The 16777-nt window shown below is 42.2% G+C and overlaps 1 protein-coding gene across 1 annotated transcript in view; it reads right to left on the bottom strand.

The window, feature by feature from the left end:
- The window catches only part of CTNND2 (catenin delta 2), a 1230080-nt gene that overhangs the window by 609227 nt on the left and 604076 nt on the right, over window positions 1-16777 (bottom strand). The window contains exon 9 of the mRNA XM_042782401.1: window positions 14834-15028. Within this exon, the coding sequence (XP_042638335.1) occupies window positions 14834-15028 (195 nt within the window). The remainder of the gene's footprint in view (window positions 1-14833; window positions 15029-16777) is intronic.

Raw genomic sequence — 16777 nt, 5'->3', positions numbered from 1 at the left:
AATCAACTCAACCGTCACTACCATCAATGTGTATGATTGGTAAAGAATTCTGGGTCCCACCATGCTGTACAATTTATTTCCTTCTCATTTTCAGTATGTGTAATGGGTGCCAGAATGGATGGACGAGGAAGGTGAAACAGTCTTGTTTTTCAACATTCCAAGCATGTTTCCAGCTTTTAATGGGGTGGCTTACTTTGCCTAGACAGGTGAAATGAATAAAAATAAATACTAAGTTATGTAGCTTTCTGTGTCAACCACCATTATATGTGAGTATATTTATTACCTCATTAAATCCTTACAACAATCTATGCGGCAGATACCAGTATTACTGCCATCACCATCATTCATTTACCGATGAGCAGTGAAGGACAGAGAGGCAAAGCTGGGATGGCCACAGTCGATGTGCTCACTGATCTGCCCCTCTGTGAGGGTACTGGAGGTGAGGGAATTATCTCAGCTGATCCCTTTGGAAGAAACGTTTGATAGAAACGTCAAAATATTCTAAATATCACTAATAAATAGTATGCATGACTGAATCCCTATTACCTAGGTAACTCACTCCTAGATTCGAGTCTCTCTCAGAAGCCATATTGTCATTTTCCTTGGCTTCTGCCTCAGAGGAAAATGTAGCACCATCTCCTTCAACTAGGGACACAATGGAAGGGATGAGGCCATTTGATGGAATTTTCCAAAAAAACGGAAGTGAAGGTGGTTGCGAGGGAATGCTAACATAATCATGGTGCACCTGCTTCCCTTCCCAGGTGCAATGGGAGCACTGAGCAAGCTTGTCACACAGGTCATGGGGAGGCAGGCAGGAAAGAGAGGCTCCAGGAGCAACATGAGCAGGTTCCTAGCTGCCTTCCTCTAGACCCATTGTTCATGATGCTTTACATGGGGTATGACCACTTGCAGCTGCTGGGTGTAGAACTTGAAGACTGGAAACAGAAGTAGTTCAGGAAAAAATAACCTGGACCTTCTTAAGTACCATGTGAGCTTGCACCAAGCACATGGACATATGGGGTTATAGAAGAAAAGGTCTATTAGAATCTTTATGCATTTGAACCTCCATCTGCTGAATAAAAAGCCCAATAAGAAAAGGGGACCTTATGGGTTCAAACTACCTTAACTGGCTCAGGCCTTGAGAGGCCACAGCCTACAATGAGGTGGATTTGTAAGCATAAGTGCTACCACCCTTTTTATTCCTCAAAAATAAGCATTTCTATGAGAGCTGTTTGGCTGCTAACCAGAAAGTAAGTGGTTCAATCCCACCAGCTGCTCCACGGAAGAACAATGGGATAATCCACTTCTGTAAAGATTTACAGCCTTAGAAACCCAGTAGGGGTCACTATGAGTCAGAATTGACTTGATGGCACTGGGTTTGAGTTTTGAGTTTGGAAGAGTTTTATTCTCGATTGAGGATCCCTGGTGGTGCAAACGGTCAGTGTTTTGAACTCACTTAGTTACTCCACAAAAGAAAGACCTGGCGAACTGCTTCTGTAAAGATTCCGGTCAAGAAAAGCCTACGGACAGTTCTAGTGGCCCATGAGGTCACTAGGAGTCAGAAATGACTCGATGGCAACTAGCAACAACTCAACACTCTATCTATAGTATGTTCTTGATCTATTGATTTTTCCATACCTAGTTTTGTAACATTTCAAAGAAATGGAAAAGTCATACAACTAAATTCTAGTTTTTTCATTAGTTTGTTTTGTTTTTTTTAGTTTATAAAGAATGACTTTTGAAGAGGGTAGAATCTGCTAGCCTGTAACTACAGCTCCACAGTTGTGCACCTTCTGGTCATGTCTTGACTAATCTTCAATTCCGACTCTTGGGAGGTTACATTCAAAGTTCACTTGAAATCTCATCCTCGGCTTTTATTCTTCGCAGCATTGCTATGCTTATCGATGTAACCCAAAGGATAATCTGGCATATATTTCAGGGAACTAGAGTGCCCCTTCCAAGTTGAGGACAGTTATATTACTTTTCAAAATATACACCTCTAAATCAAATCCATTGTCTTTAAGTCAATTCTGGCTCATAGTGACCCTGCAGGGCACAGTGGAACCAACCCATAGGGTTTCCAAGGCTAAAATATTTACAAAAGCCAACTGTCATATCCTTCTCCCACTGACCAGACTGGAGAGTTCAACACATTGACCTTTTAATGCTTAAATATTTCCCCACCAGGGATACGTGCACACACAGGTACACATACACATACTTCTAGCTGGTGTTAATCAACACTGCCCTAATTATTCATTTCCACAAAACTATGACAACTACCATGGTTTTAAATTATACCAATGAACTATTCCATCAGCACACACTTTAGGCTTTCTTCAGCTATAATAAGACTTTTTATTTTTACCATTATAGGTAAATTGATACAAATAAGCATCTGAAAGTTCTTTTTGTTTTTGAAGATGGTATTAAAAGACTCATTTAAAATTTCCTCTACAGTAATAATGTTGCCCCTACTTTTTAGACTAAAAAGGGTGAAACCATTAACTAAGGTTATGTAGGAACTAATTTTACTTGCTATAGTAGAAACCACTTTTTTTTAAAGAAACTTTTTGAAATAATAGTATTTACTAACAAGAGATCAACTAGTAATATTCCACATTACTATAGACTCGTGATTTTTTACTTGAAAATATTTTCATAGCAATAATATTATTTATGTATTACTTAATAGTAATAAGTTTTATGAATTTGAAGGGCATGTGTAATTCACCTGTAACTTCATTACACACTGTTCTTCATACAGAGCTTTAAGTGTTGTTTATGTACTTTCTCCAATGTGCAACATTTTCACCACCTTCTGTTATCCTTTTATTGGAGGACTTGTCAACCTCATTAATTAAGACAGTTGGCAGTTTGCAACATATTTATGATAATTCTTTATTATAAGCTGCCACGTGTAAAACAGGAAGCTGGTTTCCACACGTGGTCAGAATAACATTTATCCAAAAGGAAACTCCTGTGACCATCACTGGCCATTTCCCTAGGGTATAAAGATACCCTTCCGGGTAGTCAATGTCAGGTGATGATCAGATGACTTACACGTGGCAATTCCTTGACTTGTTTGAACTTGACATCAAAATCTGTGTTATCTAGTGTCAGCTTAATAGACTTTACTGTAAGCAAATGCATGAGGATGAACTACTCCTTGTTTTGCTGAATTCCTTATTGTATGAGCTCTGGTTTTGAAAAGCCACATCCCACATGAAACGTATGTTTTATCTAAATAGATACTTTTGCAGAAATTTTGTCTCTTTAAATTTTCATTTTTCAGGAAGTCTGTCCCCAGACACTGCATTAATCATCCTGGAAAGCAATTGGGAACATTCATGCCACTGTCCAGCTCACTAGTCTGATGTTTATCTCAGTTCATAAAATTGCAACCCCCACCCAAGGCAGGAACACTGGTTGCCTCTCTCTCCCACGCCCCCACAAGAAAGGGGGTGTGGCTGGCATGTGTAGTGAAGCACGTTCTCTGGGGAGTCTGGCTGACTAGTTGACTGGGTCACTGCTTATTCATGAAGTGACCCTTTAACCTTTTATGCTACCAGATCTCCAGGCTGCAATGGAGACCTCATATCTCCCACTTCGTCTGCATGCAGGCAGCTACTGGACTTTCTGCCACCCTTCTGAAAGCACATCTAAGGCCAGGGAAGCAGGCAGGCCATCCTCACAGCCTTCTCGCTGCTGCTGGGACTGGGTGGGACACAACGATCTATGGTTCTTGTCTTCTATCTGGCCAGGAATGCCTGAGTATGAAAGCATCAGAGCTCAGTCTGGGGTGGGAAGCTAAAGACCCCTTCAGATGGCATTCTCTCCCATGGCTTTGTTTGACAAAGGTCCTCTCAGTTAAATGCTGTTGTTAGTGATCATCAAGTTGGACCCAACTCATGACATTGTGATCCATAGAGTTTTCATTGGCTGATTTTCAGAGGCAGATCACCTGGCCTTTCTTCCTACTCTGTGTGAGTCTGGAAGCTTCTCTTAAGCCTGCTCAACAACGTAGCAACATGCCAGCTTCTGCTGGCAGACAGGTGATGGGTGTACTTGAGGTGCACTGACCAGGAAATGAGTGTGGGTCTCCGGTGTAGAAGGCAAGGGTTCTACCACTGAACTACTACTGCCTCCAACATGTACATAAATGTACATAAATGCATGCATGTAAGGCATCTAATCCTATTTCTTTCTGTACTATGCAAATGCTACTTTTTTTTTTTTTTTTCTGTCATTTCAATCCTTAGGAAACTACAGATTGTCAGAAAAAAGATGCTGTTTCAATTTAAAAAGACAATTAAAATGGAAAGGGGAAAACAATGGAATGAGGAAAAGAGTGAAAAAATCAAGAACGAAACAAACAGACAGAGATCTGCAATTCCAAACATGAACTTCCCTTTGACCTATGCATCAGGTACTGAGTTTTCTGCCACCAGTAACTCCTGACTGTACTTGTAAGCTTCAGTCTCACTGAGCAGGGAGAATAAGTGTAAGAAGAAAGAACTCTGGAATTCCCTTATTAAGTATTTGTGAACTAATAGAAGCTCTTAGTTCATTAACACCTAAAGAGTAAGACATTTCTGTCACCGTAACATAACCAACTACCATTTAATACTGGATTTATGTGAAGGAGAAATATACATCAGCATCTGAAACCCTGACAGGAAGGGAAGAGGGATGGCAGAGACTGTAATCAGTCCCAGGGCTACGAACAGAAAGCCAAATAGCAAAGCTGTCATTTCAGAGGGTCTCAAGATTCGTTGTCTCACAAACAAGACTACCAGGTTGCTAGCTTTTTGGTTTATGAAAGTTCAGAGGGTATTTTTGGAATGCCCAAAAGAAGACTGGGGTCCTTGATGGAATTGGTGCCTGAGAATTAAATTGATCTTCTTCATAAAGTAACAGAGGTTGTTGGGTTACTTCAGGCAGCTGAGAGGAGAGAGAGAAAAGAACGGCTGGATACAGAGGAAAGGTGAGAGAAGATGGTGGGAGGGTTGAACTTAAGGGGAAAAGCTAACTGAGCAATGTCCTGTGGTGGAGCAGGTATGGAGCTTTCACGTCTCATCTTCAATGTCTAAGTTTGTTCCTAAACCTTTCGCTGTAATCTGCCTACATATCCCTCAGCTCTGTTGTTCATAGCTGCCATCAAGTCAGCCCCTGACATATGGTAACCTCATGCACAATGAGGTCAGATCTTTGTAGCATAGGGTTTGCAATGGTGACTTTTGGAAGCAGACTACCTGGACTCTCTCAGTCCATCTTAGTCTAGATTGCTGCTGTTGTTGTCAGGTGCCATCATGTTGTCTCTGATTCATATCAACCCTATGCATAGCAGAACAAAACACTGCCTGGTCCTGTGCCAGCCTCACAATCTTTGCTATACTTGAGCCCATTGTTGCAGCCACTGTGTCTACCCATCTCGTTAGCCTTCCCCTTCTTCACTGACATTCCACTTTGCCATGCATGATATCCTTCCCCAGGGAATGGTTGCTTCTGATAATATGACCAAAGTAGGTGAGATGAAGTCTGGCCTTTGTCACTTCCAAGGAGGATTCTGGCTGCATTCCTCCAGGCCAGATTTGTTAGTCCTTTTAGCAGACCATGGTACTCTTAGCATTCTTCTCCAGCACCATAACTCAAGAGCATCAACTCTTCTTTGGTCTTCTTTATTCATTGTCCAGCTTTCACATGCATATGAGACGATCAAAAATACCATGGCTTGGGTCAGGCGTACCATAGCCTTCAAGGAGAAATCCTTGCTCCTCATCACTTGAAAGAGATCCTTTGCAGCAGATTTGCCCAATGCAATATGTCATCTCATGTCCTGACTGCTGTTTCCATTGATGTTGATTGTAGAACCAAGTAATATGAAATCCTTGACAACTTCAATCTTTTCTCCATCCACTGTGAAGATATTTATTGGACCAGTTGTGGAGATTTTTGTTTTCTTTATATTGAGGAGTAATCCATACTTCAGACTATAGTCTTTAATCTTCATCAGTAAGTGCTTCAAGTCATCCTCATTTTCAGCAAGCAAAGTTGTGTCATCTGCATACTGCAGGCTGTTAATGAGCCTTCCTCCAATCATGATGACACACTCTTCTTTATATAATCCAGCTTCTCAGATTATTTGCTCAGCATACAAGTTGAATAAGTATGGTGAAAGGATACAACACTGACACACTCCTTTCTTGATTTTGAACCATGCAGTATCACCTTGTTCTGTTCAAACAACAGCCTCTTGATCTATGCACAGGTTTCTCATGAGTACAATCAAGTGTTCTGGAATTCCCATTCTTCTCAATGTTATCCACAATTTGCCATGATCCACACAATCAAGTGCTTTTGCATACTCAATAAAACATAAGTAAACATCTTTCTTTTATTCTTTGCTTTCAGCTAAGGTCCATCTGACATCAGCAATGATATCCCTCCTTTCATGTCCTCTTCAGAATTCAGTTTGCATTTCTGGAAGCTATCAATATACTGCTGCAACCATTTTTGAATAAAACCAGTAAGATTTTACTTACATGTCATATTAATGATATTGTTCAGTGATTTCAACATTTTATACGATCACCTTTCTCTGGAATGTGTACAAGTATTGATCTCTTCCAATGAGTTGGCCACGTAGCTGTCTTTCAAATCTCTTGGCATAATCGAGTGAATGCTTCCAGCAGGTCATCCGTTTGTTGAAACATCTCAGTGGGTATTCTGTCAATTCCTGGAGCCTTGTTCTTTGCCAATTCCTTCAGTGCAGATTCATCTTCTTCGTTCAATACCATTGGTTCTTGAACACATGCCATCTCCTGAAATGAACAAGCACTGACCAATTATTTTTGGTACAGTGACTCTGTGTATTCCTTCCATCTTCTTTTGAGGATTCCTGCATCATTCAATATTTGCCCACAGAATCTTTCAACATTGCAACTGGAGGCTTAAAGTTTTTCCTCAGTTCTTTCAGCTTGAGAAATGCCAAGTGTGCTCTTCCTTTTTGGTTTTCTAACTCCAGGTCTTTGCACATTTCATTATAGTAATTGGCTTTGTCTGCTCAAGCTGCTCTTTGAAATCTTCTGTTCAAGTCTTTTATCTTGTCACTTCTTCCATTTGCTTTAGCTACTCTCCACTCCAGGGCAAGTTTCAGAGTCTCTTCTGACATCCATTTTGGTCTTTTCTTCCTTTCTTGTCTTTTTAATGACCTCTTGCTTTCTTCATGGATGATGATCTTGATGTCATCCCACAATTCCTCTGGTTTGCAGTCACTGGTGTTCAATGCAACAAATCTAGTCTTTAAATGGTCTCTAAGTTCGGGAGGGATATTATCAAAGTCTTATTTTGGCTCTTGTGGACTTGGTTTAATTGTCTTCAACTTGAACATGCATACGAGCAGTTAATGGTTTGTTCCATAATCAGCTCCTGGCCTCGTTTTGGCTGAAGATACTGAATTTCTCCATCACCTCTTGCCACAGATGTAGTCAATATGATTCCTGTGAATTCCATCTGGTGAAGTCCACATTTATAGGCATCACTTATGTTCTCGAATAAAGGTATTTCCAGTGAATAAGTCATTGGTATTGCAAAATTCTATCATACCACTTCCAGCTTTATTTCTATCTCCAAGGCCATCTTTTCCAACGACTATGACTCTTCTTTGTTTCCAACTTTTGCATAGCAGTCACCAGTGATCATCAATACATCTTTCTTGCATGTGTTAGTCTAAAAGCTCTGCTGAAATGTTCAGCATCACAGCAACATGGAAGCCTCCAGTGACAGAGAGATGGTGGCCATGAGTGACGTGCATTGACTGGCAATCGAGCCGGTCTCCTGCAGGGAAAGGGAGAATTCTACCCTAATTCACCACTGCCCTGGAAGAGCAGACAGCAGGGGACCTGGATCAGACTGTGGACAACCGAGTTTCAGCTGAGGTCTGAAGGAGAACATAGGTGGCAGAGGTTCCGGGACAGTCGAGTGCAGACATGTGGCTCAGAGATAAAGACAGAAGTGAATAGAGCTGGGAAGAGAGGGAAAATTTTGGCAGAAACCATGAAGGAAAGTTCCGGACCTAGAGCTGGCACAGAGCATAGCTTCAGCCTTGTCTCCCCAGGGCAGATGTGTTTGAACAACAAACTTTTCTGTTATGGAATAAATAGTGTCCTCAAATAAAACGTGTTGCAAATCCTCAACTGTCATGGAATGGTTATAATCCCAGTTGGGAATGAGCTGTCTTTGTTATGTTAATGAGACAGGATTAGGGTAAGGGTGTGTTTCGAGTCAATCTCTTATAAAATATAAAAAGAGATTAGGACAAGCAAGAAGCAAATATGGAGTCAGACAGACAGCGACACACATGGCGATCTCCAAGGAACCAGGAAACAGTAGCTGAAGAGACAAAGACTTTCCTCCAGAGCCTACAGAGAGAGAAAGGCTCCTCCTCAAGCTGTGCTATGAATTCAGATTCTAGCCTCGTAAACTGTAAGGAAACACATGTAGGGTTGTTAAAGCCACCCCCTTGTGATATTTCTGTATAGCAGCACTAGATAACTAAGACATCTTCCCATGGCCCCACTCCCTCCCAGTAAAACCAGAAGAGAGGAACCTTGGAAGGCACCAGGGAAGTACTAGCAGCACCTAGAACACTGATTGTGTGGGGAGCACAATCTTTCCTTACATGTTATTTAAGAAAGAAAACATATTAGGCATTGTTTAGGGTTCATAATACTTTTATCTTTCATTTTTGTCAGGAATATTCATGTAGCCCTTAAGATATTACCTTGTACAAACAGCTAATTTTCTATAACAGAAAAACTCTTTCTCTGAAAGTAAACAGTGCATTTCTGGAGGGCAGGAAGTATATTTTATGCCTCTTTTTGTCTGCAGTGTATCTAACATGCAGTGTGTCTTCAACAGATATTATCTGATTAATTTGATATAGAACAAAAATAAGTTCTATAGGTGAAAATGGATTTATCATTCTTTTGCTTTGAAATAATGTTCTTTTTTTGTCCATAAGATGATCTTTCTGGAACCAGAACTTGTAGATGGCCTCTGTATTGGCCCTCAGTGGCCTAGATGGAAATCCAACTGTATGCCATTGAGGATGTGTCTCCACACACATACCCATTTCCGGAACCATGTAAACCTTCTCTCAGACTTCCCTCAGCTGGGATCAAATCTCTCCACTCTACCAATCAGGTACAAGTTAATCCTACTTTGCACAACTTGTTAGGAGATCAGGCACTAGGGCAACACTGTCTAAGTCTAAAAGATGGCTGCACACTACCTGTGAATCATCTTCTCTGTGTCTCAGGCTTTCTCACCTGTACAGTGGGTAGCATAATAGTACTTCCTTCACAGGTTTGTTCTGGGGACTGGTAACCACAGTCAGTGCATTTAGAATAGGCCCTGAAAGCAGCTAAGTGTGATATCTTTTGGTTTGGTTTGGAAGACTCCATCCTCTTGTTGTTGCCTGGTACCCTGGGGTCTGACCTAATGCACGGTGACCTTAGGGATAACAAAACGAAACACTGCCTGATCTTGTGCCATCCTCATGATCTTGGTATGTTTGAGTCCATTGTTGGGGCTGTTGCATCTGTCCACCTCATTCAAGCTTCCCCTCCTTTTCACTGACCCCACTGATTTAGCAAACATGAGGTCCTTCTCCTGCAACTGGTCTTTGCTAATGATGTATCCAAAGTCAGTGAGTTGAAGTATCAGCATCTTCATTTCTAAGGAGCATTCTGGGTGTGTTTCTTCTAAGACTGGTTTGTTCATTTTTAGGCAGTCCACAGTATATTCAATATTCTTTGGCAACCCCACAATTCAAAGGCAATAACTTTCCTCTTTCATTGTCCAGCTTTCCCAAGGATTGAAAAGACCATGGCTTGGGCCGGGTGCACCTTAATCATCCAAGTGACATCACTGCTTTTTAAAACTTCCAAGAGATCTTTTGCAGGAGGTTTGTCCAGTGCAATATGTTGTTTGATTTCTTGATTTCTGCTTCCATGGATATTGAGTGTTGATCCAAATAGAATGAAATACTTTGATGTTTCCCACATTTATCATGACGTTGCTCATCGGTCTTTATATAGCGAGTACATGGCACCATCTAGTAATTCCCTAATTGTTCAGAAGAGTGCCCTTGTCTCAATACACCCTTGACAACTGACACCCTTGACAAAGGGAACTGACCTCAACAGCCCCTGCCCACACTCCTTGAAGTACCAACTGCAAATGCTGGAGGGATTAAACTTACGAACTCCAGCTGATGGTCTACACTTGACAGCAGTGACATCTGACCACTTGCTCCAGTCACTTGGCTAGCAATCTGAGCCAAGAGCCAGTGGCCTCCTGATCTGCAAGCCTAACAGGACTCACATGACCCTGTCATTTTCTCCCAAGGTACAGGGGTGGTCACTGTGGCCCTGCTAGCCTCTTCATAGTATGTACCAGTGGTCTCCAGTGTAGTGGTACATCAGAGTGTGTGCAAGGTGAGCCCCTGTGTATGAAGAAGCAACCGTACAACATTGCTTTATGTATATTTTTAATTTATATTTTTAGGTATCTCTTATGTTAGATATAATGCTACTGTGTAATGTGCATATAATTTATGAATAACAGAAATTTACATATCTTAAAGGCATTGTCTCAAACATGTATGCTGCTAGACACAGCACCTGGAGTTCCAGGCTTGGCTGGAAAGGTGTGAAGGCATGAAATGAACAGGAAGTGGAAATGAAGAACCACTGGGGTAGGGTTCGGAGAGAGAGCCTGTGGCTTCACATTTAGGAGCCAGTAAAAGGTGACTCTCTCCCATGTCTCATCCTGAGAAACCATCTAGACACTTCTGGAAATTTCCCTGGTTTTGAGTACAATCAGTATATTTGCACAAAATTGCCTTAAGTTCAGAAGTGCAGGCTGTGATGGGGTCTTGGAGGTTTTTCTGTTACAATTTTACCAATGTCTGCAGCTGCAGAAAACTCAGACCACCAAGTTTTTCCCTTTGAAGCACTAAGAAGATACTGCTGTCTTCCTGCATAAACCCACCACTAATATGGTAGTTGATAGTAAACCCCCTAAGTATCCAACTGTCCTTGCGCCTTTAATTTTACCACAGAAATCAGGGAAATAATGAGGCAAGGAATGGGGCCCGATGGCGGCCATCTTGATATTGGCCCTGAAGACTGGACCTGAATGAGTTTCCCACAGCAGTTTTTCCCTGGACTCTGAATGAACTCACAGCAACCCCATAGGACAGAGTAGAACTGCCCCACAGGGTTTCCAAGGCTGTCTATCTTTACAGAAACAGACTGCCTCATCTTTCTCCCACAGAGTGGCTCATGGGTTCAAGTTATCAACCTTTTGGCTACTTTACCACTACAGTACCAGAGTTCCTTTGTAGATAAGAAAACCCATTTATTTAGTTATCATTTTTCTCACCTTTAGCCAGTTAGAAGAAGCTCTGGTGGCATAGTAGCTAAAGCATGCAGCTGTTAACCAAAAGGTTGGTGGCTTGAACCCACCAGCCACTCCATGGAAGAAAGATGAGGCAGTCTGCTTTTGTAAAGATTTATAGCCTTGGAAACCCTGTGGGACAGTTCTGTTCTGTTCCAGAGGATCGCTGTGCCTCTGAAACAATTCAATGACAGTGGATTTGGTTTTGGTTTGGTCTTCTAAAAGCTGGAGGGCACATACTTTGTGCTTCTCTTCCTAGGATGCAGTAATGACTGAAATATAAATATCAATTATCAGCTATAAAGGCCACTTAGCTTGCCTTGATTTCAAAGGTGTAATTCAGTAACATAATAAAGTCCAAGGAAATTACCCTGCTGTACTGAGTGGCCCGGTAGTTAGGACAGGGTGAGGCTGCAGAGCCCAGAGCCAAGCTCTGGACTGGAGCTTCAGCTTTCTTGGCCCAACCTGGCCCCATGGGAACAGGCACTGTTAGGACAAAGTAAAAGAGTGGGCTGCACTGGCTGTACCAGGCACACAGTGTGTTCTGCAGTTACTCAGCAGGGAGAGGCTGAGAACAGTGCAGCTCTTAACATGTTCGAGTTACAATGATGCCATTGTTAAAATAAATGGGCTTCAGCATGTTTCATGATGACCTCCGACCAATCATTTTGAAAGTGGATAGATATTCTAGAAAACATGAGCCATGAGGCCTGTGGTTAATTCATACGACATATTTAATCCATGAGAGCTGTAGAGTGACTCAACTGTAGGAGACTGCCAATACCTGACCCTTAGACAACAATTTCATAGGATTCAATCTAACAGTGAGAGGAAAATAAATTCTGAGCTTGCCTTTCAAAATATGGTATGTTTTATATATATATATATGTTTTCTGAGGCTGCTAAACAAGTAGAGTAGATCACTAAAAATCCATTGCCACCATTAGACCTACACCTTTTAGGTCCGGTATAACGGCTGTTTTTTTTTTTTTTTCCAGTACTTGTATTCATGAAATACTTTAATTCAGATATATGACAAAACAAGTATGGCTTCCTTCACATCACCTGAGTGACAGTCACCTGTGACTTCCAGTGGACACCTTTCCTTCAGAGGAAGGGCAAGTCCACTCACACACTGTTTCTCCAATCATCATCCTTGACAGCACTGCTCATGAGAACAGAGAGTGTACATACAGACATCACACATGTACACCCCACACCCTCTCACACATGCATACCACATACCCACACCACACACACACACCCCTCATGTTCACACCACATATCACCACCACACACACACACCACACATACCCACACACTCCACTTACCCACACCATGCACACACCACTCATGTGCACACCACACACATGCACACCACCCATGCACACACCACATACACACCACTCACGCGCACATCACACACATGAACACATGTATATCGCATACCCACATGTGTACCACATACCCACATGCACACCACCCACATGTACATGACCCACACACATTACATGCACACCACATACCCACACCACACACACACCACTCATGCTCACCAGCCACGTATACACATGCACACCACACGCACACCACACACACCACCCATATGCACACCGCACGTACACCCCCACCCCCACACATGCATACGTGTACACTACACACGCTGCTCATGAGCACACCACACACAAGCACACCACACACCCACACAACACACACTACACCCACAGCCATGCACACATCACCCATACCACCACACTCACACACTCCACCTACACAACACATATCCACACCACAGACACACACACTACACATATACACCACAGGCATGCACACATGTATTCAGCACACACACCACACACACATAGCACACAGACACATCCACACCACCCATACACATAGAACCTGCACCACACACACACAATAGCTACACACACACGCCATGCACACCACACACCCACACACACACACCATGCACACACACCACACATACATATAGCACCCATTCACATACCACACATATGCACATCGCAGGCATGCATACCATGTACACCACGTACACACACAATATACACATGCACACCACCACAGACACCACCCACACCACACAGTCACATGCACACAGCACAGACATGCACAGCAGACATACAACCACATACACCACATGCATTTACACCACACATGAACACCACACATACATAACATACACATGCATACCACATGCATAAATACATACCACACACATCATCATACACCAAATATACATCACACACACCACACACACACATACCATGCAACACATACCACATACACAAACCACAAAACAATAACTCATACACCACACAACATATACCATATATACATACAACACACCTCTCACACACAATACATATCACATACATAACACACATACACAGTCCACTAAAATATCACATATATACTATCAAGCACACCACAAATTATACTCACAATAAACACAAACCACACACACACAAATACCACACACATCAAACATATTGCATTCCACACATACCATATGCTCACATACCCCACACTATACATAGCACATACCACAGACATCAAGCATACCACATTCCACACATACCATATCACACCACACTACACATGCCACACACACAATGCATGCACACATAACATGCAGAAAACATACACACCACACCCAATGCATACAGACCACTTCCATCACACACCCCCATACATACATATCATACATATGCATCATACACACATACACACACACACTATGAAAATGTACATTCTCACACACATACATATATGAAACAAACATGCACATACATACCATATGATACACCACATGCATATACACCAAACATGCACACACACCACACACACCATTTCTTTCTCACACACATACAAACCACACACATGTGCAAATACAGAACATACATATATACCACATAAACATCACACACATCAAACACACCATACTCTCTTTCTCACACACACACACATATCACACATATGCCACATCTATATATACCACACACACATACCATGCATATCACACACCATGCATACATACCACATTCTCTGTCTCATACATACACCACACACACATGTACACACACGCTACACATATACACAAGCATATACACCACTTATACATATACACATACCACACACCTCACACCATGCAAACACATATTCTCACCCATACACATGTATACCACACACATCACATACCACACTCACATGTACTCACCGAGCACACATATACACCACACACACACTCCTCATGTCTTTCATGAGGGAGTATTACTTAAGTTCCCAGCTGATGCACAGCTGCCCCACCACGGACATTCCTCCCCATGGCGTCCTGGGTACACACCTGTGCTCGTGCGGTAGGTGCCCGTGTGTGCTGGCGGCAGAGGGTCCCCCTGGCTCTGGCTGAGACTCCTCATGGGGGGTTTCTGGTAGACACGGTCTTCATATATGGGGTCTATGTGGTGCTCTGGGGACTGCAGGGCCCGCAGCTCCGGGCCCAGGTGGCCGTGCTGGCTGCTGTAGGAGGCTCGGGACCCAGCTGAAATAAATGCACAGAGGGACATTATGGCTACACCACCAGTCAAGCAGGACATGTGTTATCAAAGGCACATTTGAAAATATTTTGTTTTAGGGCACAATTGATGGAATCTACAGAAAATCAAACAAGTAACACAAAATGGCAGCAAAACGTCAAGCTAATCAGCTTATCGGCATCACCCAGCTGCCTGCCTTTGCTCCCAGACCCGTGATCTCTCTGAAAGGCTGATAACGTTTCCCAGATAAATGCACATTGAATGAGGCCACTGAAACACCATGTTCCTCTCACCCTAATGAGTGTCGTTGGGCTCCCCATTATAGAATTTGCCTAAACCCCCTAGGTAGCCCACTGTCCTTTCCCCTTCAATTTTACCACAGAAATCAAGGAAATAATGAGGCAAGGAATGAGGCCCAATGGCGGCCATCTTGATATCACTCCTGAAGACTGGACCTGAATGAGTTTCCAACAGCAGTTTTTCCCCAGACTCTGAATGAACTAAAATATTCAGACTTTCAACAGACTAAATCCTTGAGAGGAGCAGATATTAAAGAAAAAGGTTTTAAAGGTGTATTTTCCTTTCTCCCATCCTATAAACTGAACCATTTGCACTTAATCTACCAACCTCTGAAAAGGTACAAATGAACATCACAAATGACTGTGGTTTATAAATGGAGGCTACCATCACTCAGCTTCACAGTCTTTGCCAGTCTCTGATCACTTATTCAGAACAGGATGTGAAATGAGGGATATCATTGCTGATATCAGAGGCATCTTGGCTCAAAGCACAGAATAACAGGAGGAAGTTTACTTGTGTTTTATTGACTATGCAAAAGCATTTGCTTGTGTGGATCATAACAAATTATAGATAGCATTGAGAAGAATGTGAATTCCAGAACACTGGGTTGTACTCATGAGGAACCTGTACATAGATCAAGAGGCTGTTGTTCAAACACAACAAGGGAATACTTCATGGTTTAAAATCAAGAAGGGAGCGTGTCAGGGTTGTATGCTTGCACCATACTTATTCAATATGTATGCTGAGCAAATAATCTGAGAAGCTGGATTATATGAAGAAGAACATGGCATCATGATTGGAGGAAGGTCATTAACAACCTGCGATATGCAGATGATACAACTTTGCTTGCTGACAGTGAGGATGATTTGAAGCATTTCTTAATGAAGATTAAAGACTATGGTCTGCAGTATGGATTACACCTCAATATTAAGAAAACAAAAATCCTCAAAACTGGTTCAATAAACAGCTTCACGGTGGATGGAGAAAAGATTGAAGGTGTCAAGGACTTTACTTGGTTCTACAATCAACACCAATGGAAACAGCAGTCAAGACATCAGATGATATATTGCGTTGGGCAAATCTGCTGCAAAAGATCTCTTTCAAGTGCTGAAGAGTAAAGATGTCCCTTGAAGACTAACGTGCACCTAACTCAAACCATGGCATTTATAATCACCTCTTATGTATGTGAGAGCTGGACAATGAATAAGGAAGACCGAAGAAGAAGAATACTAAGAGTATCATGGTCTGCTAAAAGGACTAACAAATATGTCCTGGAAGAAGTGCACCTGGAAAGCTCCTTAGATGTGAGAATGGCCAGGCTTCGTCTCACCTACTTTGGCCATGTTGTCAGAAGGAACCATTCCCTGGAGAAAGATATCATGCTTAGTATAATGGAGGGTCAATGAAGAAGGGGAAAGCCCTCAATGAGATAGACAGACAGAGTGGCTTCAATG

The sequence above is a fragment of the Orycteropus afer genome, unplaced genomic scaffold (assembly GCF_000298275.1).
Source record: "Orycteropus afer afer isolate SDZICR_OR568_19922 unplaced genomic scaffold, OryAfe1.0 scaffold00303, whole genome shotgun sequence".
Lineage (NCBI taxonomy): Eukaryota > Metazoa > Chordata > Mammalia > Tubulidentata > Orycteropodidae > Orycteropus > Orycteropus afer.
This window is presented reverse-complemented; position numbering and strand designations above follow the sequence as displayed.